The sequence below is a fragment of the Onychomys torridus genome, chromosome 1, assembly GCF_903995425.1.
Source record: "Onychomys torridus chromosome 1, mOncTor1.1, whole genome shotgun sequence".
Taxonomy (NCBI): Eukaryota; Metazoa; Chordata; class Mammalia; order Rodentia; family Cricetidae; genus Onychomys; species Onychomys torridus.
The window spans coordinates 32,458,357-32,486,311 of record NC_050443.1 but is presented as its reverse complement, the minus strand read 5'-3'; the positions used below and the strand labels follow the sequence as shown (position 1 = coordinate 32,486,311).

The 27,955-nt window shown below is 46.9% G+C and overlaps 1 protein-coding gene and 1 long non-coding RNA gene across 3 annotated transcripts in view; one reads left to right on the top strand and one right to left on the bottom strand.

Annotated features, from left to right (window-relative positions):
• Positions 1-27,955, top strand: part of Ptpn5 (protein tyrosine phosphatase non-receptor type 5) — a 63,496-nt gene that overhangs the window by 21,690 nt on the left and 13,851 nt on the right. For both annotated transcript variants that reach the window (XM_036181713.1, XM_036181705.1), the window contains exons 2-3: positions 4,092-4,168; positions 27,418-27,611. In XM_036181713.1, coding sequence (XP_036037606.1) covers positions 4,144-4,168; positions 27,418-27,611 — 219 coding nt within the window. In that variant the 5' untranslated portion in view covers positions 4,092-4,143. The remainder of the gene's footprint in view (positions 1-4,091; positions 4,169-27,417; positions 27,612-27,955) is intronic.
• On the bottom strand, positions 12-18,250 carry LOC118579933. Its single transcript, XR_004944517.1, has 6 exons — positions 17,776-18,250; positions 16,501-16,653; positions 11,763-11,856; positions 11,231-11,319; positions 5,438-6,059; positions 12-786 (listed from the first exon to the last, which is right to left on the bottom strand). It is a non-coding gene; the product is annotated as an uncharacterized LOC118579933 (long non-coding RNA).

The window sequence follows — 27,955 nt, the reverse complement described above, 5'->3', positions numbered from 1 at the left end:
CAAAACCAACCTGGCATGCATAATGACACTGTCTCAATAAATAAGTAAATAAATAAACAGTAGATTTTATGCTATGCAGACTCTATGACCAGACACCCCCTGCTGAATCCAATGTCCCTTCCTTACATCTGTGCTGCTAGCCTCCACCTCCCTCCTGCTGCAGACCTCCCAAGCCCATGCTGGCACTGGGAGGCTGGTGCCACCCCTCGGTACAGGGAAGCCACACAGCCAAGTGCAAAAAGGCCTCCCCACCCGAGAGGCAGGGCTCATGACTTTTGGGAGCTGTTTTGCTCTAGTGCCTCTGCTGAAGCTTAAGTCTCACCTGCTTTCCTGATCCCCTGACCAGCCTACTTCCAGGTGGTGCCCCAAGTCCTTACTCTGGCAACCCATCATCTACTAGAAACATCCTTTAAGAAGTAGCTCCTGCCTTCCCTTTGGAGGACATTTCCTCCTCCCACAGACTTGAGTGGAACTCTCCCCATATACAGACATTAGTCAAAGGAGATGCCAGCACAATCATGTTAGCACCCGCAGCTTTTTGGTCAGATGAGAAGGGTCCTGGCTTGCTCAGCATTGTACTATCAGGACTGGCACAGGTCTTGCTCACAGGAGGTGCTTGGCAAATGCAGGCTGAAGGCACCCATCATTTCTGAGGCTCTCTGCTTCTAAGAGCAGCAGTTGCTGCCTGTTGACACAGGAGAGTTTTAGCAAATGTTGTCCAGGTGATAGAGGTGGAGGGTGAGAGGGTTGCCCACAGCATTCCATTCCAAGCTGCTCTTTCTGCTCCTGGTGGCCAAAAAGAAAGGCAATACCCAGAGTCAGGGCTTCTCTGTGCTGTGTGAATGGACCATCTTCTCTCTCTCTCTCTCTCTCTCTCTCTCTCTCTCTCTCTCTCTCTGTCTCTCTGTCTCTTTCTCTTTGAAATCTGGTCAAACTCCTGACACAGCCTAGACACACAGCTCTGAGAAGGAGTGGGAGCTGGAGTCCACCACAGGGCAGAACCACATCTTGCTCCGTTTTCCTCCACAGTGCTGGGGTGCTACTCTCTCTGCTCTTCTGATTATGAAATTAGTCATTTTCTAGGAAGCTTATTTATAGAGTCCACTGCACACATGCAGCACTGAGCTATTCTGAATGTGGCTGGGGTGTGAAAAGCAGGTGTGAGTCACATGTGGGTCTTCTTCCAGATACCTTGATTTCTGCCCTACATCATGGGCCACTGTCTTGGGGTATCCTCCATCTAGGGGTGCTCTTATAGTAAAGCAAGTTCAGGACTGAGAGGCTGTTCTCAAACCCAATCCCTATGGCTCCCATTTTTAATTCAACCTGCTTCAGTGCCTTCCTCTGCGAAATTAAAGGTCTTAGAGACCCATGATTCCCTGGCTGCTGTTGAGGACGGTTCCAGACGGCTCAACAAAGACCCACCCATAAAGTGGCTCCAATGGAGGCTGCTTGAGGTAGCTACAGCATGAATCTTAAATGGTCTTATTAATAAAAACAAACCCAGAACCAGGTATTGGGGTGAATGCTGGAAGATCAGAGAGACAGAACAGGCCACAGCTACCTCACCTCACCAGTTCTTCAGCTGATCCTGTTTCCTCAGACTGGAAGCCTCTGTGTCCTCATCTGAATGGGTCTCAGCTGAACTGCTGCTCAAAAGCCTAAAAGCTTAACCAACCTAGTTCCTGGTTTTCACACCTTATATAACTTTTTGCTTTCTGCCCTCACTTCCTGGGATTAAAGGCGTGAGTCACCATGCTTGGCAGTATTCTTGAACACACAGAGATCTAGGTAGATCTCTGCCTCTGGAATGCTAGGATTAAAGATGTGTGCTACCACTGACTATCCTCTACGTTTAATATTGTGGCTGTTCTATTCTCTGACCCCAAATAAGTTTATTAGCATGCACAATATTTCGGGGAACACAATACCACCATAGGTAGCTGATGTTTTCTGAAGCACATTGCAATGGCACTCACTTATTCTACAGTTCTTTATCTATTGAGCCTCCTTCTATGGGCCAGGAACTGGGCCATGCCTTGAAGATGCAAGCTAAGTTTATAGAATTAAAAGAGTGGTCATTGACCTTTTGCAGCCTACACCCTAATGGCTGACAATGATGTTGGTCCAGCAATGGCCTCAATTAAAATGGGCTTCCTAACTGTGTTGAGTGCCGAATAAAAAGTCCCAGTAAGTAGAGATGAATGTACTATCCAGGCAGAGAAATGTGAGTGCAGAGGCATATGAAGGAAGGAGCCTGTCCAAAGAAACCCAAGTAGCAGTCAGTGCAAGTGGGACAGAAGGAAATGCTAAAGGAGAAAGAATCTAGTTAACTGCATTAAAGGATGTTTATCTTTGTTCTTAGTGAATCGGGATGCTGTGGGAGTATTTTTCCATGGCAAGATATGTGGTGAATTTGAATTTTGAAGAGCTGATTCTAGCTCAAGGCTGCCCCATTCTGTGTGCAGTTTGGGAACTTCACAACCTATGTAAATGATAGACTTTGGCACTATGTTGCGGAGTGTTTTTGATGGTCTTGGGCATCCATTCAAGTTGACCTGAATGGGTGTCTAAGACCATTAGGTAAAGAGCACACTTACAGGCAGGGATGCCTTGAAGGTAGTGAACCTCTGTCTCCAAGACATCTGGTCTCTAAAACTTGGGATTGTCAGAGATGCTGCCAGTTTGAGTGAGGGGAAAAATAAAACAAGACAATGCAAGTTGAGAGTGGAAAACACCAGAGTGGGAAGAGTCAGCCTTATCCTGGCCTATCTGCCCTTATTGTTGAAATATGTCATGGTCCTAAAACAGGCTGTAAGATGGATGAGGAGGGTCCACAATGCAGGACTGGTGAGCAGAGAGGCTACTGACCTTCTAGACTTTGAGTTTGTGCTAGTGAGCCTGCGTTAAAGGTGTCCAGCTGCCAGTTCTACTGGCTAAACTAAGATGTGGGGACCTAGTGAGAAAACCTTGGCCATCTCACAGTCTTAATGGATGTGCTCTCCATCAAGAGATTCAGCACTGGAAGGGCTAAGGAGCTCTGAGGCTCCAGTACTCTGCAATTCTTCTCTCAGGGCATCCCACAGCCATGAATCAACCACGGAAGCACAGATCCCAGACTCCTAGAATGCACAGTAGACATGAAAGGGTAATCTCTGATAGGCACAGCCTGGCTTGTGTGTTCAGCCCTGATCCAGCCCTGATCCAGCCCACAACTGCCAAGAGTCAGGCATGAAGGGGAGCCAGGACCATTAGGGCTCACACCTGCATTGCAAGCCATTGGCAGAGCAGGGAATCCCGTGAGCATCATGGTGTTCTGCCCTCCAAGTTTGTTGAGTCTGAAGACACTTTCTGGGATCTAATTGATTTCCAGCAAGCTTTTTCCAGTTCACTGTGTGAAGAAAGAAAACTAGAGCCTAGAGCAGTCTGTTAGGTACCCTGATGGGCTATAAAGAGGGTTTTCTGGAGGTTGGATAGATGGCTTGATGGTTAAGAGCACTTGTTGTTCTTGCAGAGAACCAGGTTTCAATTCTCAGCACCCACATAGTGACTCACAACCACCCGGAACTCCAGTTCCTCTCTATGGCACAAACCTGCACATATGTACGTCATCATTGTCATCATCATTGTCATTATCATCATCATCACTAACAAAGGAACTAGGAAACACAACGGCATAGCAATAAGAACATTAGCTTGGAATTCTACAGTGTAACTTTGAACCCAGCTTCACTCTGATGAGACCTTGGACAAGTCACATAAACCTTCTAAGCCTTGTTTAACAAGCCCCGTTTCATGGGGTCATGGTGAGGACCCTGTTTCAGAGTCTCAAGAAGGTGAGCCAGTCTTTCATGGTGGTGGTGGTGGTGGTGGTGGTGGTGGTGGTGGTGGTGGTGATATATGGAAGACACCTACAAAACCCTGCCTCTCCTCTGCAGCTTGATGCCATAAGAGGCTGCTCTTTCCCTTGGGTCCCTTGATGAGGTGGAGCTAATTCAAGGAATACTGAAGGAGACAGCTTTTCATCTTTGCTGGGACTCTTGATCTTGGACCACCAGCATCCCCTGACAACAATTTCTCTCCCACTGCAGGAGTGAGAGAGAGAACCAGGCTGCTGATGACTCCGAGGGAGGGGCCCTGGACATGTGCTGCAGTGAGAGGCTGTCGGGTAAGTGTCCTCAGCACTTCTAAGACCCAAGAACTCAGATTGGAGAAAGAGGGTACTAACTGACACAGAACTAGAAGTCTAGATGCCTGTGAACTTGCTGTTCTGAGGTCTGTCTCTCTGTCTAGTTGGGGATTGGCTTCTCAAACCCTCGGTGTCTTTCTGTCCTAGGGTCATTTAGGGCAATTCTGTCTCCTCTGAGAAGAAGAGCAGACATCTGAAGGTGTGCTTGGAGGTAGAGAGGAAGAAAGCAGACAAGGGAGCTTAGCATGGAGAGAGAGCAGCTGACCAGTAATGTGTCAGTGCAAGCCTCGGAAGCAATGGAGGAAATCTAAACCAGGTGATATGGTCTGAGCTGAGGGTGGCCAAGTAGCATGCAGAGCTGCCTGTGAGTCCTGCAGAGAAGCCTGGCTGAGAGTCAGAATCTGCAGCTGGAGTCCAGGTGACCACAGATGTGGGAGTCTGCCTGCCTGAACCCCTGCCATGGCTGTCACCATGGAGACAGCCAGGGCACTGTGCCCACAGAGTGGCAGCATGGCCCACCAGTTGGAGACCAGATCCTGGTCAAAAAAACTGCATTAAAAGGAATAGAGTGGAGAAGACAGTGAAAGGGGTTTTATTTTCTTTTTATGTGTTTTAATTATTTTTTTTATAACAAGTGTCCATTGCAGCAATATTACAAAATAAAGGCAGGTGAATCATTTGAAAATTTGCCATACCTCTGTAGCATAGCCTATCTTTTCATATCCCCCACCCAAATGTTTGTTTTAAAAATAGCCTTTTGAATTCTAACTTCGAAGCCTCAAACCTGTAGTGTCTGAGAAACCTTGAGATCATGCTAGGTAAGAAGCTCTAAAAGTGCCGTCTCCATGTGACATTTAAGATTGGCATTGAAAACAAATAGATGCGGCTCTGAAGCAGTGACTTCAAAATAAGCAATTACAGCATCCACTGCCCACCCTTCCCCAGCTCCTTGGCTCCTCTAGCAGCCTGAGCCCTTGGTGCAGTTCCCCCTCATCCACTAGGGGCGCCATTGCACACCATGATCCCCTGGTTTTGCTGGGGTGTGGGCGGGAATGAATGCAACTCATGGGAGGCAGCCTGGCAGGGACCACAAGGAGCTAACTGGAAAGAAAGAATTCTCTGAGAGCTGAGTATCTGAAGGACCCCTGTATGCTGGGGCACAGCAGCTCTATCCTGCATATTTTAGGAGTATGACATAAGCCCAACACACAGACGTAAAGATCTGGGCCCACGGGATGAAGAACTTACTTTCTGACTCTCGGAGTGGTCCAGTCATAGAACTGATGACTGACTCCAGTGGAGGGAAATGAGTGCTCTGTCACTGGAGGCATTCAAGTATTGCAAGAGAAGCAATGGAGAGGAAATTTCCACAGTGGGTGGGAGGGTCTCAGTGACATCAAAGTCTCTTTCAACTATTAAACACTTCTGTGATTCAGATATGAGTCATAGAATTCGGAGATGATTCTACAATCAGAGATGGCCCCACTGGCTAGAAAATATCCACAGAAAGTAGGACATAATATATAGGAACCCAGGGAGGGCATGGTGTGGAGGAAAGAGCATGGGGCTTGGCATTTGAGTCTGACTGTGCTATTTCCAGGCTGTGTGTTTATGGGCGAGTCATTTACCCTTGCTGGACCTGTCTCCAGTCCATCATCTGAAAATGGAAATAACAGCAACATGAATATTCATCTTCACAAAGGTCCTGGGGAAGTAAATAAATGTAAACAATCATTTGTCCAGCAAGTCCATTTAATTGAGTACCTACCATGTCTCAGATACTGTACTGGGTGCTGGGGATATAGTGGTAGATGGAACATAGTCCCTACCTTAGCGAGGGTTCACAGACAAGCTCTGAGCTGAGCCAATTCTGGAAAATGGGACAAAGCCACAGCAGAGAGGTTACAGTAAGAAGCACAATATGTTTAATTCTAACTCTCCTCCCCCAGAGCCAGCAAACAAAGTCGAATGGAAGAGGAGATTAGTCATCTCCATTGAAGCTGGCACACTGCCTGCCTTATGCAATACTCAGGAAGTTGGTATCATTTACTGCCCCCATCTTACAGATGACAGGACCAAGGCCCAGGGAAGTTTGACTTCCTTCCCAAATTCCCTTAGCTGGATGATGTTAGGCAAGGGAAGGCCCAGTCCAGCAACTCCTGAGCCTGTGTCCTCACCACTACCCTGTTCTTAACCTCCATTGTCTCCATAGAGTCAGTATTGTCTGCAGAGGGAGAAAGAGTGAAGGGGTGTCTGTCCTCAGAGAGGGGCCGGGTAATGTCACTGGGCCTGTCTCCCTCTGTGTCCTGCTTCTTCTGGAGAGCCCTGTCTGCCAAGGGCCAAGAGGACGTATGCCCCCTAGATACCCATGATGCCAGGCAGATATGGTATTGTAATAATTATTTATTTTGTGACCATGAGCTCTTTAAGGCAAGGCCCTCTCTGTCTCACTTCTGTGTCCTCCATGCCCACCATTTATCCAGCCATGTCTTTGTTATTCACCATTAACTGAGCACCTACATGTGACTGACACTGTTGTAGGTTCAGGAGATCCAATAGAAAACCAAACTGAGAAAGTGCCTACCCCACAGCACTATATTATGTATTAAGAGTGGGTTTTCAAGCCTGGAGAGATGACTCACCTTGTAAGAACATGGGCTGTTCTTCCACGGGGTCCAGGTTCAATTCTCAGCACCCATAAATGGTCTCTAATTCCAGTTGCCCCATGAACATTGCATGCATGTAGTGCATAGACATATGTACAAACAAACATCCATACACATTAAATAAATTCATTTAAAAAAAAAAAGTGGGGCCTCAGGGCTTAGACCTGACTCAGTCACTAATCAGTGAGATGCTGATTTCACCTCCCTGGATCTGCTATCTATAAAGTGTCAAGATTAGTCTTCAGTACCATACAGAACTGTCAGATGGCTCAGTGAATTAATAGGGGGCTGAGAGCTTAGCGCATGGTAGTGCTACATAAGCATTCACTGTAAAGGGAAGATAGGCAACAAACAAGGAGGGGCGTCATTTGGCAAACGGTGGGAAAGACTATAGAAAAAGATGAAAGCTAAGCAGAGGGAGGCGGGGAGGGACTGGAAGGTAGTTTAGTATTGTGACTGTGTGGACCTGAGCCTGGTGTGCAGCAGATTGCCACCAAGACTGGTCATCCAGATCTGCTGACCTAAATGGAAACTTGGACATAAAACAAATGGATGTATAGAGGCCAAGAGCACAGGGGTGCTGGGCCTCTAGAAGAGCCCATAGACACTGTGAGCAATTGCATAATGATAATAATGGTATAAGAATACAGCCCTAAGTAGTTTCTCTCCCTCCCTACTGTCTTCCCTGCTGGGCAAGACACAGGCAGAGCGAGGGCCAGCCATGCCGGGATGACTCATTCATTCCCACACAAACTTCAGAGTAGAGTGACATGGCCAACACTCAGAGACTCGGTCACCCGGACCTGAGCCAGCATCAGGCAGGTCATATAGACCTCTTGGATAATGCTTCCTGGAGTGAAGATGTCTTTAGACATCACCAGCAACCCCGGAAGCCCGCAGCTGCCTTCAAAGCGGGTAGGCTGCTCACACCCTCCACAGTACTCCCACGCTTGCTCACACACTTGTGTTGGTTCTCATTTGACACAGCCGCATGCTCACACACACACATGCACATGCCCACACAGTCACCCAAGCACGTGGCCTGCCTCAGACTCACAGGGCCCTGTGGGGGTGGACACGCACCGCCAGAGGGCACACACCTGCATGTCTTCTTCCTCTTGCATGCTCAGCTCTCTCAGCTCTGCAGCTCCATCAGCCTTCATCTACCATACAAGCTCCCTGGCAAACTAAAAGACACACCAACTCTTCTACTCTCTTTAGGTCTTTCCTGGGACTGCACCCTGATCTCATGCACATGCACAAACATTAGAAAGCACCCTCCTTCCTTCTACATTCCCTGTCTTTTCGCTGGCACTTAGCCACTCTTGGTTTCAGGAACCAATGGTAGGCACTTGGTGTAGACCTGGATGCCTTCTCTGCTCCACGCATATGCCGGCTTCTTTTCTTTCCCCTCATGCACACATTCCTTTTCATGTGGTCACTCTCTTCTCTTTTGCATGCTCACTTTACTTGCTTTACAGTCATCCAAACACATTGGCACATTCAAATCCACATTCTCAGCTCTTTGGTGTGTAGGTGTTCACATTTGCATGAAAGCAAAGAACACTGCTAGGGCCTCTGTTCCTTCCCCCAGCTAGCACTGGTATGGGCCTCACCTCAAATCCAAGCACTTCCTTAGAGTACACAGGAGGTAGAGAACAGTGGTGCCAGTGATGGCCAGGCCGTGCAATAGGGTGACATTATTAAATCTTGCTTTCAGTGTCTCTAATGGGCAGACTTAAGGGCAGGCTGCCTCCTGAGATGTGCAGGAACTGGGGCCAGATCATAAGTGAGGACTCTAATGGAATACCACCTCCTGTTCAATCTTGTACTGCAAGGACCCTTGCATGTGTACATGTGGGCACATCACTCTGTATAATCAGTCATGGTCCACAGTTCACCACAATCAGTATGTAACCTCAGAAAAATGCTCCTGAAGGAAAAACCTTGCAGGCATCATGTCGTGGTAAAAGAGAATTCTGAAGTCCTCATTATTAGAGTACTGCTTGAGAAGAGGGCATGGACACCAGGTAGGTGCATGGGCACCTCTCCTGGACCTTGTGAATTATTGCCCTATAAGAATGGTGGGGCCTGGCCAGGTGGTGGTGGTGCACACCTTTAATCCCAGCACTCGGAAGGCAGAGGCAGGTGGATCTTTGTGAGTTAGAGGCCAGCTTGGTTTACAGAGTGAGATCCAGGAAAGGCTCAAAGCTATACAGAGAAACCTTGTCTCTGGAAAAAAAAAAAAAGGTGGGGCCTAATGAGAGGAAATGCAAGTCCCATGTCTAGGAATGCCATGGCTCTGGAGACCCGGGTACTCCAGAGGCCCTTTACAGCTGACTAGAGTCATGATGTTCCTGGCAACCCTGAGGGTTAAGTGTATGATGTTCAGCTGGGTTCATACAAGGTTTCAGGTGTACACTGAAGGCCTAGAACTTGTCCTTTTGGTAAGAACAGAGATGACTTCTTGGGCTGGTGGCTCTGAACCCTACTTCCATCTTCAAATTTAATATGTTGAAGACAGGTCCCAGCCCAGCACTAGATACAGTGCTCACCAGTATTCAGTGGATGCTCCTGAGCCATGCATGAGGTCTCAGTCTCAACAAGAAGCAATTGCTTATCCTGGGTGCTACTTTATGGAGTAAAGGAGATAGATGGAGGCCTGTACTAATGAAGGCTTGGCTATCCTAACCCTGCATTGACCCCCGCCCCTCTGATCAGCAGAAGGGGTCATAGCTTTCACTGCATCTCCATCATGCCAATGGACTATTGAAAAGGCCCTTTGATCAACTCAAATTTATAGAGTGTCCACTTCATCCTGACATGTCCCAGATTAGTGGTATGGTGCTGAGCAAAGCAGCTGTACTCCCTCTACTCTCAAAGAACACAGGACACCAGGGAAGGCCTATACACAGCCCTAGCTTCAAGAACCAGGAAAGGCTCCTGCAAGCGTCCTAGAGGTCCCCACTCATGTCTTCAGGGTCTGTATCAAGTGTTGTATCAAGGAGAGAGGTAACCTCAAAAGAAGACTTAGCTTCTATCTGCTAAACCCTGTCCTCGCTGACCATCCAAGTCTGGTGCCTAGTACTGGTTCTAACTGGCCTGGGAGCAGGTACTGGAGCCCAAGTGGACAAGCAGAGAGGAGGCAGACTAGATGTATCATATGGCTGAGGTGCTATTATGCCTATTCACAAGCACATCACACATTCTGCATGACTTTCTCTTTTCCTGGTGGTGGGGCTAGAACTCATGGCATATATGCACACTAGGCAAGCACTGTGCTGTAGCCTCCATTCTACTGGGTTTTATTTCTTTACTAGATTGATGCTTCTGTTTTTATTTAGGACTGCTAATGCATTTAGAGATGTTTACATTGACTAATGATTTGAGTCTTTAGACCATTAAAGAGTAACAAAACACTATTAGGATGTGCTAAGACACTAATAGAGTAACATTTTGGGAAGAGGCCTTGGTCAGGTATCCACTAGTCAGTAACGGGAGAATTTAACTAGTCTCTGACACCATGACAAAAATGAGATCAGGAACCCCTTGTAGCTGGGCTTAGAAGCGCTTTGGGGAGGTAGATAGACTTGGGTTCATGTTTCAGGTCTGTCACTAACTGGCACCATGGCCTCAGGTAAATCATCTGTTTTAACCTCAAAATTATATTCTCTAAACTATAGATGGTGATGTAAGATCTTCACAGAGGCCATGATAATGAGCTAATAGATTGAAAGTGTTTATTGCACAGTGCTCAGTCAGTGGTAGCTGATAATGATGGTGGTCATTCCAGAGTATGGAGAGTGAACGGAAAAATTCTTGCATTTTTATGAGCCTGCTCCAGGGCTCAGGTGTCAAGTTCTGGCCAGTTCTTCAGCAATGTAGCTTTTTCTCTTCCCAAGATCTCAAAGAGCTAACACAGCCTCAGACAGGAATATTGTCTGCTTGCAAAGTCTGCTATGAAAGGGGCCAGCTGGTGGGAAGAGAATCTCTGTCCATTTTCCTTCACTGAGGTGGACACAGCTGTGGAAGTGTAGGGAGGTGTCTGGATGTGCAGGGACACTAAAGAGAGAGCCTCTGCAGCTGCTGCCTCTACAAAGGTTGATGCCAAAGCCCATTGAGATAGATGAGAACTCAACACATCCCCAAGATATGTGGGGACAGATGATCTCCTTCTCCTTTGTTCTGTCCAGTGTCAAGTCACCCTAGCTCTCAATATGTTCTTTATGACCTTCTTAAAATGTGTCCCTTTGACATCCTCCTTTACTCCAGCTCATTCATTCTTCTCAGATCTCAGTGTGTGTTTTAGTTAACTATTATTACTTTCTTATAAACTGTCTCAAAACTCAGCATCTTCAAACAGGTACCGTCTTACCTGCTCATGAACCACAGGATCAGACAGGGTGTTCTTCTGTTCCTTGTCAGCTGAGATCATCCACCAGGCTGTGTTCACCTGTTTAAGGCCTGGGAAACAACGTCCATGAAAGTTTTCTTACGTATCTGGTGCCTCAGTCCCTGCCATGTGGCTGTCTCTTTAGTTAGCCTGGGTTATCTCACAGCATGGTAGTCATAAGTATGTTAGACTTCTCATGTAGCAACTGACTTCTGACCTTCTAAGAGGTGGAAACAGAAGCTTCAGATTTCCTAAGCCTCAGAAAAAAAAAAACTGTAGTATTATTTTGATGTATTGATCAAAGCTAGCCACAGTCTCAGCCCAGATTCAAGTAGAGGAAGAAACATGGCACCTCTTGATGAGACACTAGGAATCTACGGCACCCTCATCTACCATAACATCCTTTATGAGCTTCTCTGCTCCTCTTACATATATTCCTTCCCCAAATATCTATACCTTTCTCCCATTTCATGTCCCACTGTTTTTCCAAGTCTTTCTTATTTCAGCTACTCACCTGTACATATCTTAAGTCTTTGGCTCTTCTCCCTACTTGCAAAGAGCTTGGCTGTGTGCAGGCTCCTCTTCAACACTTGCAAGGCCCCTGTTTGCTACATCAAAATAGTTTAAAGTTGGAAATAGAGCCAATGAATTTTGAAATTAAATATGTTCTATCATTCTGCATGGACAAATATTCATCTATAAGGAGTATGAAAAACAGGTTCATATTTATAAGTTAAGCCAGGCTAGAATTTTGACTCCTTGGCATTGTGCACCAAGATACAAGGTTTAGAGAAGCCAGTACTAGCCTATCAGGCTCCATCCACTGCAAGCATATTCACATGCACTTATGTGCAAGGGCACTCTGACCCACACATCTGATCTCTTCTGCAAACTAGAAATGCACACAGTAGTGTGTTGGGCATCAGAAAACAAGAAAAGAGAACATCATTCTGAACAACCAGGCTCAGGCCAGTCTGCACAGAGAACCTTTGGATTTGTGTAGAAACTGAGAATTGTCTTCATGGCTCCATCTACTCCTCACCTCTGAGAAGGATGCCTAGTAAAAGAGTAGATAAGAGCCCTTCAAATATAAGTCCAGACCAAGAGCCATGTTTCTGGTGTAATGACAGTGCTGAGCACGTATGCCCTGGTAGTGAACATCATTGCTGTGGCTAGACTAGGACAAGCCTCCACACCATTCCAGCCCTCAGGTCACTCTCCTGCACTGGGAGATGGGGAAGATTCAGGCCTGGATATAAATCTGAGCTCTTCCTTTTAAAGTTTGGGATCCTGCACAACTCTAGGTGTCTGTCAGCCCCACTCAGGCTGTAGCTGCCTGTGGCTGTTAAGAAAGATGGTCTTTTTGCCAAATTCCAGTGACTATCACCTTGCTTAATACAGACCACTTCTGGGCCAGCAAGATATATTGTCAGATAAAGGTGCCCACTGCCAAATCTCATGACCTAAGTACAATCTCTGGGAACTACATGGTTAGAGATACACTCTGCAAGGTGGTGTCCTCTGACTTCTACACATATGTCATGACAAACATACACTCAAAAAATAATTAATTTTAAAAAATAATTTTTAAAAGATGACTTTGCAACAAACAAGGTCATTTGGAATGTGTTCCTTATGTCCACCTAATGCAAGTCCACCTTCTGCCAACATGAACAGCCCACACCCAGCAGGAAGGCCCACCATAGCCATGCCCAGGCTCTCAGATCTACCATGATAAATGTGAGTCCAGCCTGTTGGTGGGGTCTGTTGTCTGAGACAGATATAAAGCTGCTTTTGTTAGGCAAGTTCTGTTGCACAGCTAGTTACCAAAAGCTTTATAGCTTCGGACGTTTATTACCTTACTGTGTTTTTAATTCAGGAGCCCAGGGCTTACAGTTCTGGCCCAGCTTCTCAGAACATCTCAAAATGTTGACCATTGTACAAAACTCTCAAAACTTACCTAAAGCTGAACATCTACTTTATCAAAGTTCACCCACAGGTTGTTAACATGCCTCATATCCCTGCAGCCTATTGGTCTAAGTTCCTCTCCAAGCAGACCTCTCCACAGCTACCCAGTCAGGAAGCTGGTTCCCCCAATATGAGTGACTCCAGAGAGGAGGAAGCTCCCCAGATGAAGTTACAGTCTCTTCTAACCTAATCTTAGAAATGATTTCTGTTATGTGCTTTTGGCCACAGAGCCTACCATGGTTGCCATGTGGGAGAGGCTGCAAAAGGTTGTGAGTACCAGGAGGCAGGATCATTGAGGACCACCTTGGGGGATGTCTACTGTATTGCTTAAAAGTTGAATAATTAAATTTGAAAAGCTTTCAATAAAGCTTAATATATCTTATCACCCTCCATCCAGCTTCATTTTCAACACACTAGACTATTTCAGTGTGCTTCCTTCTCAGCATCTTTCAATGTTCAACTTGCAAGTTAAGGTCTATGTAGTTGAAAACATGGGCCAGTGTATCATCGATCCTAAAATTTTAATATAAAATGTCTGTCTAACATAATTAAATCCTCATAATCCAAAGAGACATAATCTTAGGGTGTGCCAATGAACTGTAGGGGGAAAGCCCACTTACTAAAAGAGAAAAATAACAAGAAGGACATCAAAATGAAACCAGTGCCTTTCTCAGGTGGTGGGACTGTGAAAGATTTGGGTTTTCTTTATTCTCTTATGGAAATTGGACTCTCTGCACTTTCTAAAGTTATTTTTACACAAAAGGATGAAGCATTCCAAAATGCTAATTAAACAGTAACTGTAGGTGGTGGGAACACTCTTCCCCCTGCTTGTTCTGATGGTAGACCCCAAACCTGGGTTTGACCCAGACCCTCGAATCCTAATGAGAGCTGATTAGTCCTGTGGGGACCTCTGTAGAGAGAGATGACCACAAAACATGGAATTCTGTTTCCTTGTAGAAAACCAACAAAATGACTCAGAGGTCACATTGGTGAGCCCACTCAGGGAAGGGGAGATTCAAAGGCTCCTTGACAGTCAGCTATGCTACAACCGAAGCCATGAGTCTTTCCTCCTGGGAGGTGCTGATTCCCAAGCAGAGTATCTCTCCACCTCTTTCAGGAGCCAGAACAAAGGGCCCCAGGCTTCTGTTCTGTCTTTCTCTTCAGACACTGGACAGATTTCTAGTTTGGTGGTTTGGTTTCTGGTTTCCTTAGAGGCCAAGAGGGTATTGCCACTGTCGGCCAAGCTTCTCGGTGTTTGCTGTCAGTGCATCTTTAGTGGCCCACATGAGGCCCCAGGCTGGCTTCTTGAACTTGCTTCCTGTGATACATAATTTGTGTGTTTAATGGTCATTCTTGTTCCTGCCCTTGCTGAGTAATGTCAATATTTCATATTCTGTATTTTAATAGCATATATTGTATACGTGGTCTCTGACTTACAATGATTGGAATTAAAGGTGGTTTTGTTTTGGTTTTGTTTTCTTAATTTGAAGGTGAAGGTGAGGCAGTAGAAACAGAACTTCAAATTTTGATCTTCTCTCATGCTAGCAACATAAAGTATGCTACTCCAACAGGATGCTGGGCAGCCACAGCAAACCAAGTCAGTCAGGTCACCACGGGTAAATAACTGAGTTTCTGCCTTACTGCTAAGCCTGCTGGTCAGTAGATTAGATGGAATAAATGCATGTCTACTTAGGGCATTTTCAACTTGCAGTAGTTGCTTGAGCAGTAACTCCATCCTAAGCCAAGCACTCATGCTTTGTCTTGGATCTCGGTTTTGGTACTCAGTATTTTAAGTGAGTCTAAGCTCCACCATGATGCCATATGTATCTTGATATTTTGCTCCTGATGGAGGCAAATGTCCCTGAACATTTGGCCTCTCTCCTCCCCTGGCAATGGGCATGCAGCTGCACCTCCCCCCATCAATAAAAAAAGGAGAGAAATATGGGCTTACTCCTCCCTCAGAAAGATGGTAAGTTTTTTTGTCAACTTGACACAAGCTCAGGGTCATCTGAGAAAAGGAAATCTCAATTGAAAGGTTGCCCCCATCAGACTGCCTGTAGGCAAGTCTGTAGGGCAGTTTGATCAATGATTATCATGGGAGGGCCCAGCTCACTATGGGTGGTGCCACCCCAAGGCAGGTGGTCCTAGCCGCATAAGAAAGCAAAGTGAGCAGCCATGGGAGCAAGCCAATAAGAAGCAATAAGCCAGTGTCTGTCCATCAGAATGACTCCATACAATGCCTGAAAAACCTGCCTCAGCTTCTGCCTCTAGGTTCCTGCCTTGGCTTCCCTCCATAGAGGACTATAAGCTGTAAGATGAAATAAACCCTTTCCTCCTCTGGTTGCTTTTGGGTGTGGTGTTTATCGCAGCAATAGAAAGCAAACTGGAATACTCGTGGACTATGTCAAAATTTCCTTGAGCTTTGCACCTTGGAGCACACCCTCTGGTTTCAAAGCAGTTCCAGCAGAGAACCTGGAGGCAGGAGCTGTGGGTGGAGCCTAAGGAGAGACACAAGAGCCAGAGCCTGCTGGACCTTTCCTACCGGCAGTGCCCAGGACTTTTGTTCTTTATCCTAAGATCAAAGAGAAGTCATTGAATTAAGCTAAGCAGAGGGCTCAGGATTCTTTTTTAAGCAAAAAAGTCTTAAAAGCTAGACAGGCCCTTAAAGACCTGCCCTTTAAATTCGTGGAAGGCCTACAGAGGCAATGGAACACCCAGGGTCACAAGCCTGACACTGAGCCCTCAGGCCCTACCACCTGGAGAACGTAGAAAATGAATCTGCCCTCTGATGGTGGCAGTTCCTGAGGATTTGTCAACCCAGCTGTCTGGCGTGGGGGAGGGGTGCAGCTTGGATTGCTCTTATTCCTCTCTTGCCATCTGGGCTGTCTTTGACTTCTGAGGTCATTTAGCAGAAACTGCTAAAGAACTTCAAACTAGGGCTTGGCCTGCACTGCCTTGGGCTTAGGCCCCAGACCTTCAGGATACGCCCCCATACAACGTTTGTGAAGCCTTTTTACTGTCTCATTCATGAGAGAGAGCTAATGAGAGAATTTAGGGAGGAACCTCTAAACCAGGGTGCCATGGTGCACACATGTAATCCCAGCACTCAGGAGATAAAGACTGGAGGATCAGGAGATCAAGGTCATTCTCGGCAATATACTGAGTTCAAGACCAACCTTAGGCTATTGGGGACCCTGTCTCAAAAATAAAACAGAACGACTCTTATTCTCTGGATCTCCATTTCCTTGTCAGAGAAGCAAGAAGGTGAAAGGAGAAACACTCACCCTCTAAGTGTCTTTGTGCTTAGGTCTCAGGCACTGCGAGCTCCTGAAGGTCTCTGATGTCTGTTCCTTTGGTTCTCAGTGTGGTGCCTGGGGCAGAGGATGCGCCCATAGAATCTCACAGACGCTTTTCACCCTCGTACTTTGGAGCCTCCACTGCAGAGAAGCACAGAGTGCTCAGCCTTTGTGAGCAGCTGCAAGGCTGTTGGCAGTTTCACACAGAACCGTTCCATTATATCCCATCCAAAGCGTACTTGAGTTGCATTTTGTTTTGAAAGCATGTTGGCATTCTGGATTTAATTAACTGGCAGAGACAAAGCCTCACTGTTTCCTCACCCTCAGTCCATGCCCATTCTACCTACCCACTGACCTCAGCTCTCAGCCAGCAGTCTCAAAGCCCCAGCCCACATCCAGGTGGGGTGCTCATTGTCCTCCTGGAAGCTCAGCTGGCGCATAAAAAGGAGGTTCTTTTCGCTGCCTGCCTCCCCACCCCACCTCTCGCCCACCTCATCTCTTACCTCTGTCTACCGTTTATTGAGCATTCATGATCTACTAGGCACCGGGCTAAGCATTTATGTGTTTTTAGCTCATGGTATTCTAAAAGTCCTATGAGACACTATTTATTCATCCATTTTCTAGAAGAGAACTAGGTTCATGCAAATTGTCACTTAGCCACAGTGTTTATCCAGGGTCACATGTGGTAACTGGCAGAGCTAGAGCCCAAACCTCAATCTATAGGACTCTACATTCTTGGACTTCTGGCCACTACAAAAAGCTGCCTGCCTAAAAGACAGACTGGTCCTTAGTACTACTTCAAGTTCTCTGGAGGTCTACCTACCTGGAGTTTCCATGCACAGTCTCCAATCAGGTCCCCTTCCAGAGAGTAGACTTTGCAGTGTCTGTGAGCAGTGGTCAGCTCACATGCCCACTACAGACTAAGCAGTGGGTGCCCTTGACTTCCAAAGCCCTCCCCACTGCCTTGGCCCTAGTCCTGCTTTGAGAGTCTCCCTAACCAGAAAAGCCCACCCAATGAGTGTGGTTAACCATGCTTAGCTGCAGAGGCCTGGCCCCACCCTGCCCTCTGTGTCATGGAGGGGAGGCAAAAGCAGCAGCAACAGTCTAAGGTAAGTAACAGAGACAGGACGAGAGGACAGATGTTGGCACCAGGCCTCCTGAGGCTGGGTCCTGACCCTTCAACCCATAATGATAGCTGTGGACAAGTCACTTTCTCCCGAACATCTTCCTGTTTTCCAAACTGTAAAAGAACGATCCCATTACCTCTGTCATGCAGTCGTTCAAGGACTGACTGAACCAGTGCTTGTAAAGAGGCCACTGAAGTCTCTCTCCACCAGGAAGCCAAATTTCACACAAGGAGCCAGCATCATTACGTGGGCTTTCCTTTCCCAGCCTGGCAATCTTGTATGTGACATCTCATCTGCCTGGGATGGGGGCACAGACTCCACCTATTGATAAAAGGACTATTAAGGGATTTACTCTTGTTCAAACAACCACAGAGAGGTTTCACACCTTGCCCAAGTCACTGGGGCTGAGAATCGTGAGCACCTGCATCCTAGTCTAGAACCTTCTCATCCCCAAACCAGTTTTCGTATGCTACTGCATCCTGCCTGAAGAAGTAGGAAGATGAATAAGCTGTGGGTGTTGAGGCTGAGAAGATGGTTCACTCAGGAAAGTGTTTGTCATCTAAGTACGGAGACTTGAGTTGGGATCCCTAGCATCCACAAAAACAAAATTTAAGAAGTATGGCATCACGTGCTTGTAATCCACCACCACCCTCTCCTAGGAGATGGAGACAGGAGGATTCACAGAGCACACTGGCCAGCCAGTCTAGACTAATCCGTGAGATGGTGCCTCAAAAAACGAAGTAGACAGTGAGTGCCTGAGGAACACCCCAGGCCGACCTCTGGCCTCTGTGAGCAATGCACACACACAAGATGCAGATCACACCATCTGCCAGCTTACTGTCCGGGATTGACCTGCTCCTTCCCCAGGCTCTCATCATCCCACTGAACCTTCTGTGGATCTCTCCATCTTGGTGTTCACTGGCTAGCAGGACTGATGGGGTAGAGGTGTGGTGAGGAGCCAGTTCACATTCCCAGAAAGCTCCATCTACTGCCCATTGCCTTTTCAAAGAAGAGCCAGGATTTTTTTTTCACCAGGATTCCTGGTGTTCTTAGAACCCTGCTGGCCTGCATTGGCATATGTGAGTGCATACACACACACACACACACACACACACACACACACACACACACACACAGATACACACACACACACACAGATACACACACACACAGACACACACACACACAGATACACACACACACAGACACACAGATACACACACACACACACACACACACACACACACGAGACTCTATTTCCAGGATTGTTAGGAGGGTTTGAGAATCAATACTCATAAAGCTCTGGGAGCTGCACCAGTGTGTGGTAAACAGTCTGTTTCCAGAAGTTCAGCATGGTGGCTTCCACCTGCAATCCCAGCATTCAGGAAGTGGGTGCAGGAAGGTCAGGAGTTGAAGGTCTTCCTTGGCTACATGAAGAGTTCAAGGCCAGCATGGACTGACTATAAGAGATGCTATCTTGGGGGTGAGGGGAGAGGGATCTGTTTGCTCGTAATGCTTGGGATAGCAGCCAACCCCCATGCCTCTCTGCCACTGGCTACCTGTTGACCATGGGCAAGCCTTGTTCCCACGTAGTCCCTCAGTCTTTTTAAAGAAATCATCAGACTGAGCCAATATCCTTGCTTCAAATTTTCAGTCTCTGACAGTCAATGGCTTTGGAAGCCTGAACAGGACAAAGTGCATGCTCAGGCGGACAAGGTCTCCTGTGACTGATAGGCTTAGCTGGGAGGTCACTCTTGGCCACTGTGAGAAAGAAGAAAAGCTGAATGGGACAGTCTCCCTCCTCACATAAACAGGAACAGGCCGAGCCAGGCTTCAGCTCCAGTTATGGTGGGCTGATGCTGAGAGCAGGCAGATGAGTCACCGGGGAGCCTCTGTGGTTCTGCAGCTCTAACCAGCCCCCAGGCAGCGGAACTGCAAGGCTGAATGGTGTGATTTGAGACCTGGGGTACAGGAGAGGGATCAGCGTGTCCTCACATGCTCCAGATGACTTCTGAAGGCTGTCTGCCTCCACGCTTCACCCAGAATCTCAGGAGTTTTGACCTGGGTTACTGATCCTGCCTCTCACTCTTCCCCTCCCTCAACACCACTCAACACCCCAGGACCCATCTGCCAGATGTCAGGTGCAAAAGTTGCACCAACAGCCCAGGACAGCTGTTTAGGGTTCAAGGTTCCCGCATACATATCGCTCCCTCTTCAGTCTCCAGGCTCTTACTATCCTTCTTGCCTGTGCTGCAGCAACCCTTTCCTAAGAAATTATACAGCAAAAAGGAAACCATCCCTTGGTGTCAGGAAGCCCAGGGTTCAAATCTCAGGTCTGCATTTACTTGGGAAAAGAAATGCTTGGCTTCTTGAAGCCTACATTTCCTCTCCTGGAAAAATCCCTTACACCTCACTCAAGAGGCAAACCTAGCAAGAGCCTCCAATGAAATAGCTTGTAAGCAAGCAGCCTCTGCTGCGCACGTGGGGGGGGGGGGGGTTAATGCCTGGCAAAGCAGCTACCATACTGTGAACTACTGAAGAGCTAACCCTCGATTCAACATCTGCCTCTAACTGACAAATGGGTCTAATGATGACGCTGCTGTAGAGAGGCCAATGCAACTACTCTGGAAATTGTACAGCCAGTAGCCAGGGGAGGCCAGCCTGGTCTACAAATCTACAAAGTGTTTCAGGACAGCCAGGACTACACAGAGAAACCTGTCTCAGGAGATAGATAGATAGATAGATAGATAGATAGATAGATAGATAGATAGATAGATAGATAGATAAACATAAATAGAAGTGGCATCATCTCTAGAAGGACCAAAGGTAAGAGAAGTAATGGTCCAGGACTCTGGCACCTTCACAGGCTGGATTGCTCATTCACTGCTAAATTCCCAGAGCCTGGCACACACAAATCCTTACTGAATGGCAGGGAAGCAAATCCTTGTAATCCCAGTGCTTGTCGTGTACTTGGTGGTAAATAAATGTGCACTAGAGTCACACACAAGTGAGCAGAGGCTAAATCAGGGATGTGATCCCACCACAGTTCTCCATATGTGTGATTTCTACCACTTCCTATAGGAGATCCCCACTGCCCATCCCTGGTGATCAGGGCTTCTTAATTGGAGGTCCACGGAAGCCCCTCCAGAGTATAAGCATAATATGGTGTGTGTTTGATAGTGGATCTAACCTGATTTTTAAAAATCCCTAATTTCTGTCTAGAAAACAATTTTCTTAAGATTTTCTTATTTTGTTTTATGTGTATGGGTATTTTGCCTGCATGCACAGATAATATGCACCACATATATGCCTGGTACGATGGATCTTTGGAACTGGATCCATCTGGACAGTTGTGAGCACTATGTGGGTGCTGGGAGTTGAACCCAGGTCCTCTACAGAAGCAGCCAGGGTTTGGGATTTAGCTCAGTGGTAGAGTGCTCGCCTAGCAAGTGCAAGGTCCTGGGTTCGATCCTCAGCTAAAAAAAAAAAAAAAAGAAGCAACCAGTGCTCTTAACTGCTGAGCCATCTCTCCAGCTCTCAGGAAACTAGTTTTTAATTATAAAAAGTTTCTGGTATTGTTTTGTTTTTGCTTTTTGTTTTGTTTTGGTTTTAGTTTTAGTTTTGGTTTTGGTTTTGGTTTTGGTTTTTCAAGAAAGGGTTTCTCTGTATAACAGGTCTGGCTATCCTAGACCTTGCTTTGTAGACCACCAGACTAGCCTCAAACTCATAGAGATCCACCTGCTTCTGCCTCCTAAGTGCTGGGATGAAAGATGTGTGCCACCACCACCTGGATAAGATTTTATTTTTTATTTATTTATTTTTTTTTGTGTGTGTATGTGTGTGTGTGTTAACATTCATTCATATGGTACCTGCAAGAGGCCAGAAGTGGGTATCAGATCCCCCTGCAGCTAGAGTTACAGGTAGTTGTGAACCTCCTAATGCAGGGAACTGGACTCTGGTCCTCTGAAAGAGTAGCAAGTGCCCCTAGTCACTGAGCCATCTTTCTGTATAACTGTACTTAACACAGCTATTCCACATAATTTATCAGGTAATCAAGAGAAGTTTATTTCTGGGATAACTTACAGCCAGTAGGGGTTGGTTACAGGATCCGAGAGAAATGAGATACCATCCAGCTTCCCGGACCATGTGGTATCCAGAAGGGGCAAGCACATATGCACCTCAAGTCTTAAGGGGCTCCCTCTCAGCCACGCCCCAGGGGCAGGTCATAGGCAGGTGTGGCAGTTACCTGCTGTCACACTAGGGGCAGTGTTTCAAGGTCAGTGCTGGAACAGCCACCCACTACATTTCTGGTCCCCAATTTTTTTAATTTTCACATTATCATTATTATCGTGTGTGTGTGTGTGTGTGTGTGTGTGTGTGTGTGTGTGTGTGTGTGATATTGGGAGGGTCACACATGCCATGGCATAAGTAGAGATCAGAGGACAACTTTGTCAAATTGATTATCTCCTTCCACCTTTATGTGGGTTCCAGGGATCAAACGTGGGTTACCAGGTTATGTGGCAATGAACCTTGACCTACTGAGTCATCTAGCTGGTCTCAGAAAATGATTTTCAATAAACTCAGCTCTGAAAGATGTGTATATCTGCCTGGCACCTGGTAAATTCCATCATTTGGTTCATCAGAACCCCAGAGATTTTTTTCTTTAAATGCAGTGCCTTGGGCTAGAGCTATATAGCTCAGTTGTCAGAAGGCCTGTCTAGAGTTCACAAAGACCTGGGCTTGGTCCCTGTCACCATATAAAATCAGGTGCAGGGGTGCATGTCTATCATCCCAGCACTTAGAAGTTCAAGTTTATCCTCAGCTACATGGTAAGTTTACAGGCAGTCTGTAATACAGGAGACCCCATCTCAAAAAAAGAAGTGTGTGTAAAGCACCCACCTTTGTCTCTGAGACCTTGATTCAGGGCCCTGTCAGCCTGTGCTCCCCTCACCCCCATCATATATATACAGCTAATCTGTCATCTTTCATATGCAAGCACAGGTTCTTGGAGTAGCTGTTATGCTGGGCCACTCTCACAGAGCTTAATGCACTGTCAACCTCTATATTTTAGGCCCTTAAGTATGACAAGTGGAGTCAGGGCCAGAAACCTGAGAGTCCCAACCAGGATTCATAACACCTGAACTCAGAGCTTTTATCTCTTTTTAAGAATGTATTTATTGCTACATGTATATATACATATATATAACAAGTATATATATTGTGAATATATATTTGCATATATAATATATCGCAGGGAACTTAAGATATATAAATAAAATAGCCTCTCTTCTCACCATCCCTCCCTGCCATGACTGACATTGTGGCACATGGCTTTAATCTAAGCACTTGGGAGGCAGAGGCAAATGAATCTCTGTGAGTTCAAGGCCAACCTAGTCTACTTAGAGAGTTCTAGGCCAGCAGGGTTGCACAGTGATACCCTTTCTCAATAAATAAATAAAGGCTGTTGTTGACACCTGACTTGTTTCTTTCCGTTTAGCACATACATTTATTAAACACTCACTGTGTGTCAGATCACCACGCTACCTGCTTGCTTACACTACCACCTCATCTTTATCTTTACGGTGTTCCATCTCCTCAGTACATTTCTATCTTTCTTAAATGTTAAAGTGAATAAGCTCATACAGTGCCATAACCTTGCTTTTCACACTCCAAATTTCTAACCTTTCTTTCCATGTTATTAAATATTCATCCACAGAATCACAAAACAATGGTTGCATGATTCTTTATTGCAGGCAAGCTTCATCCTTCTCAGACTGGAGCACATGTAACCCTGAGGGCAAAGCCACAGGATAAATGTTACCCATCTTCCTGAAGCACAAATTTGATTCAAAACTTTGGGAGGGGAATAAATATTCAATATCGAAATAAGTACAGATAAGCCACAGTGTAGGTTAGAGACAACCTGTAATTTTCAAAAGAAAGCAACAAAATCCCAATCTACATGAGCTCAACAGAGTACCCACTGAGTTTCCCTTGAGGCTAGAAACAGACAAGAACAAAATTCCAGTTCGAGTCCCTGTGTGTATACATAAGGAGATGCCCAGCGAAGAGAAGAAATGGCTGAAGACCTGAGCTTAAGCTGAGGCAGAGGAGCCAGTGGCCCTGGCCTGCGCCCTTCCACCCACCGCTACATGACGGCACCTGTCAGCATGTGCAGGGGGGCCTTACCCCTGAGAAATCCACACCCCTACACGGGTGCAAACTGGCTTCCTGCACAGCCCAGCTTCTATCAGCAGCTTTTCCTCTCAGCCAGCTTCAAGCTGAACTTAGTGCTCACTAGGTGTGCCTGCCGTGGTGACCTGCCCTCCTCCTTCCTTCTTAGACAGTGCACATTCATTTGTTCAGGTTTTCCCATGAAACCAGGAACCATTCATTTCAAAGCAAGACTTGAATCAGGTGCCTGCAAAGTGTCAGGAATCATACAGTGTTTTATCTGTATCTAAAGTCTTCATAGCATCTTTGCAAAGTACGTATCTTCCCCATCCCCGCTGAATAAAAGAAGAGGAGTAGGAGGAGCCAGGCAGGATGGCACACACCTTTAATCCCAGCACTTGAGAGACAGAGGCAGGCAGATCTCTGAGTTTGAGGTCAGCCAGAACTACACTTGTCTCAAACATACAAACAAAAGGAACAGGGTAAAATAATATCACTTGTCCATCAGGCACTCGCCCAGTCAATATGTATCAAAACCTACATACCAACAAACATGTGCTGCATGCTATAGACAATCACAGAAATCACACTGATACCAATCTGCCTTCAGGGACTAATGGGTGGATTGAGACAGTGACATTCCACAAACCATAGTGAGTGTAGTATATGCAGAGTCCCACGAGACTGCCTCAGACTGGGCCACGTTGGGGGCAGAAAAACACAACCTCTTAGGCTTCTGCCCCTCATCTCCCCTTTGTAAAATGGGGGGAGTGATGGCAGCGCCAGCTTTCTAGGATACTGTGAACAACAAGTGAATTAGCGTATGCCAGCATTCGGAACAGAGCCAGGTCGGGGTATCTTGCTGTGGATGGTAGCATGAAGGAGTGGCATGAGGAATGGGGCAGAACCTCGTTCCAGTGACATGAAACAGACAACTACAAGATGAATAGGGGTTTCCTCCGTGATATATACAGAAGTGGGTGGGGCAGGGTGTTGGAGGGGTTCTAGGTAAAGGGGATAATAGGCAAAGTACAGCATCAGCTCACCTGGGGAGCTATGGGGGTGTGGCTAAAACACATCATCAGGGAACTATCTGCCCCTCGCCACCACAGCAGTCAGCAAGGGGCCTGTGGTTTTTAACAAGGCTTCTCCAAGACCCAGGGTTCTTGCATAACTGTGCCAATCTAAGTCTGGTGTGGGGTTCAGTGAATGTTGAGTGAGTGACTGAACACGTATACAGCTGTGTTGGCCTCACCTGCTTCTGTTATCGCCCAACCAGGAAGCAAGTCCACAGCCCCACATGCATAGTGATGTGTGGATAGCCCCTTCCCAACTGTCCTGTCCAGCGATACACATCCATTTGGTCAGGCTCTTTCTTTTTGGCGGTATACTGAGCTGAGTTTGGGTGGAAATCTCCAACATCTGGAACTCAGCTGTTCCTGGTTCCCCACACCATATCAAGAGGCTCAGAGCTAAGCCAGCATGTTAGAGGTGAAATTGTTTCTGAATAGTCTCAAGGGAACCAGGACTGGGACACTGGAGGCACAGGCAGAGGCACTCGGAGCACTCGGTGACAGCCTGTGCTGCACCTGACAGGATGTAGGGGCTCTGTAAAGTCAGGAAACCAGGGTTGGGCTGAAGATGTAGCTCGATTGGTGAAGCGGTCGTCCTGCTTGCACTGGGCTTGATCCCCAGCACCACATAAACTAAGTATGGCAGTGCTCACCTGTAATCACCGCACTCCAGATTGGGGGTGGTGCGCAGAAGGAAAGAAAGAAAAAGAAAATGGAGCCAAAGGGGTGAGCACAAGCCTGACAGCCAGAGTTCAAATCCCAGAACCCACCTAGAAAAAACTGAATGTAGTGTCTTGCATATGTAATATCCCGGCATTTCTAAGGGGAGGTGCGAGAAAGACAGGAAAAAGAATCCACTGGTAACAGCTGCAGCACAGCAACCAAAACTCAATTAGGCTCTGCTTTGGAAGTTAGCCTTTGGCCAGGGCACGTGTGCAACACATGCACGCGTGCGCACACACACACACACACACACACACACACACACACACACACACACGCTCGCACACGCATTCTCAACAGATAACATTTGTTTTAAAGAAGAGAAAGACAGAAAGACGGGGGGGGGGGGGGGGGGATGGCTTTGTGGTTAAGAGTACTTGCAGCTCTTACAGAGGACTCAGGTTTAGTTCCTCCCAGCACCCAGGTCAAGCAGCTCACAACTGTTGTACACGAACTCACCGAAATGCAAAAGCAAGGTTTATTGAAGCTGTTCAAGCCGAGGCAGGGCCCTGGTCAAACCACCCAACACGGCAGAGGCTGGAGGAGGTGCCCACTCCTCTGCAAGCTCAGGTTTTAAAGACAAAAACCATAAGGTTATTTCATTTAAGGGTGCTAGTATGAGTACAATTCTGATTGGCCCAAGTTTCATGGGCTTTTCAGAATTTCTGTGTTATCTTACTTTGCAGTTTTAACCGGTTGTTTGTCAAACTTTACAGACTACCTCCAGCATGGGGCATTCTGTGGTTAATCAATTGCTACCAGATAGTCCTTCAAACATCCTGACTTGGTACTTTTGACCATCTCCGGCATTGGGGCATTCTATGGTTAACCAGTTGCTACCAGATGGCTCTTCAAACATCCTGACTTTGTCCTGGGACCTATGTCAGCAGCTCTGAGAATTTTGAAACTCAGGACTGTTTCAAGCTGGGGTGAGGGGCTTGCTTGAAATGGAGGTGCTTTGGTTCTTCAACAACCATCTGTAACTCTAGCTCCAGGGGATCCAATGCCTCTGGCTTCCTTGGGCACCTGCACTCACATGCATATACCCACATTTAGGCACATACAACTATGCATAACTAAAAATAGTCATTTTCTTAAAAGGGAAAGACTAATGTTGAACCCAACCCCCATTTCTCAGATGGGGAAACTGATGTGCAAAGAACAAGTGCCCTAGGTCATGGCAATGGCAGTCTTACTAGAACTGGACCCCAGGTAGCCTTTATCTATTCTTCTTACCAAAATTTCCTCCCATACTGTCCTGATTTCTCTTTCCCAGGTAGTGGGGGGGTCTCAACATGGAGAAGATACATAGCCATAACCCCTCCCCCCGGGATTTCAGTCTTCCAGCCCCACTTGGAGCACATATCACAAAAGACGAAAATCTGGAGAGCAGGCGTGGGTGGGTTGTTCAGGGTCATGGCCTGCTTATGCTGTGTTCATTATTTTTTTTTCTCCCTTGCTTTTTTAATTGAGTTTGAGGTAGTTGTTTTTGTTTCCTTAAGAAATGGAAAAGAATGAAGCTGCGTAAATACAACGGCATTAACTCTGAAAACCCCCTGCCATTTTAACTCCCTTACTGCAGGAATAAAAGAGAAATAATTTGTCCACCCACACGTAGCTCTTTCTGACGAAGGTAGGTGAATATTGCTTTGCTAATCGAGGGTGACTGCTGGAAGTGGAGCCTCACTGACTGAGCCAGGATTGAGAGGAAGCCGCAGCAACCCTGAAAGGGACCGGACCTCCATAGGGTGGCAGAGTCCTGTGCTCAGAGCCCAGAGTTCCCAACCCTCCTGTCCCATCTTCCACAGGTCTCCCCCAGCCGGTAGAGATGGAAGCGCTGGACGAGGCCGAAGGGCTCCCCAGCAAGCAGAGGGAGATGCCACCACCCCCGCCACCCTCACCGCCCTCTGAGCCAGCTCAGAAGCTGCCACCTCAAGGCTCCGGGAGCCACTCCCTCACTGTCAGAAGCAGCCTGTGCCTGTTCGTTGCCTCTCAGGTCCTGGTAAGGATATCACAGGCCTCACTAGGGCCTGAAGAGAGGGTGGGTTGAGGGACAGCCTTCTACTTCTTCCCAAGATGGCTGCCTGGGGAGGCTGAGGGATGAGGGTCTTTCTGGTGGCCCTCAGTTACTCCAGGTCTCCAGACCAGAGTGAAGGGAAGGCAAAAGTTCTGAGCTACAGTCTCAGAAATGAAGCTCCTCATATCCTGCTAACCCTTATTCCCTAGCTAAGAAGACAGGATCCCCAGTCCCTGAGCCTCTGGTCCTACAGAGTTCCTCTGAGGACTTCCTGTCTAAGGAGGCCTTTCTGGAAGACTTTTCTTCTGTGTGTGCTTGTGGGGTCTCCC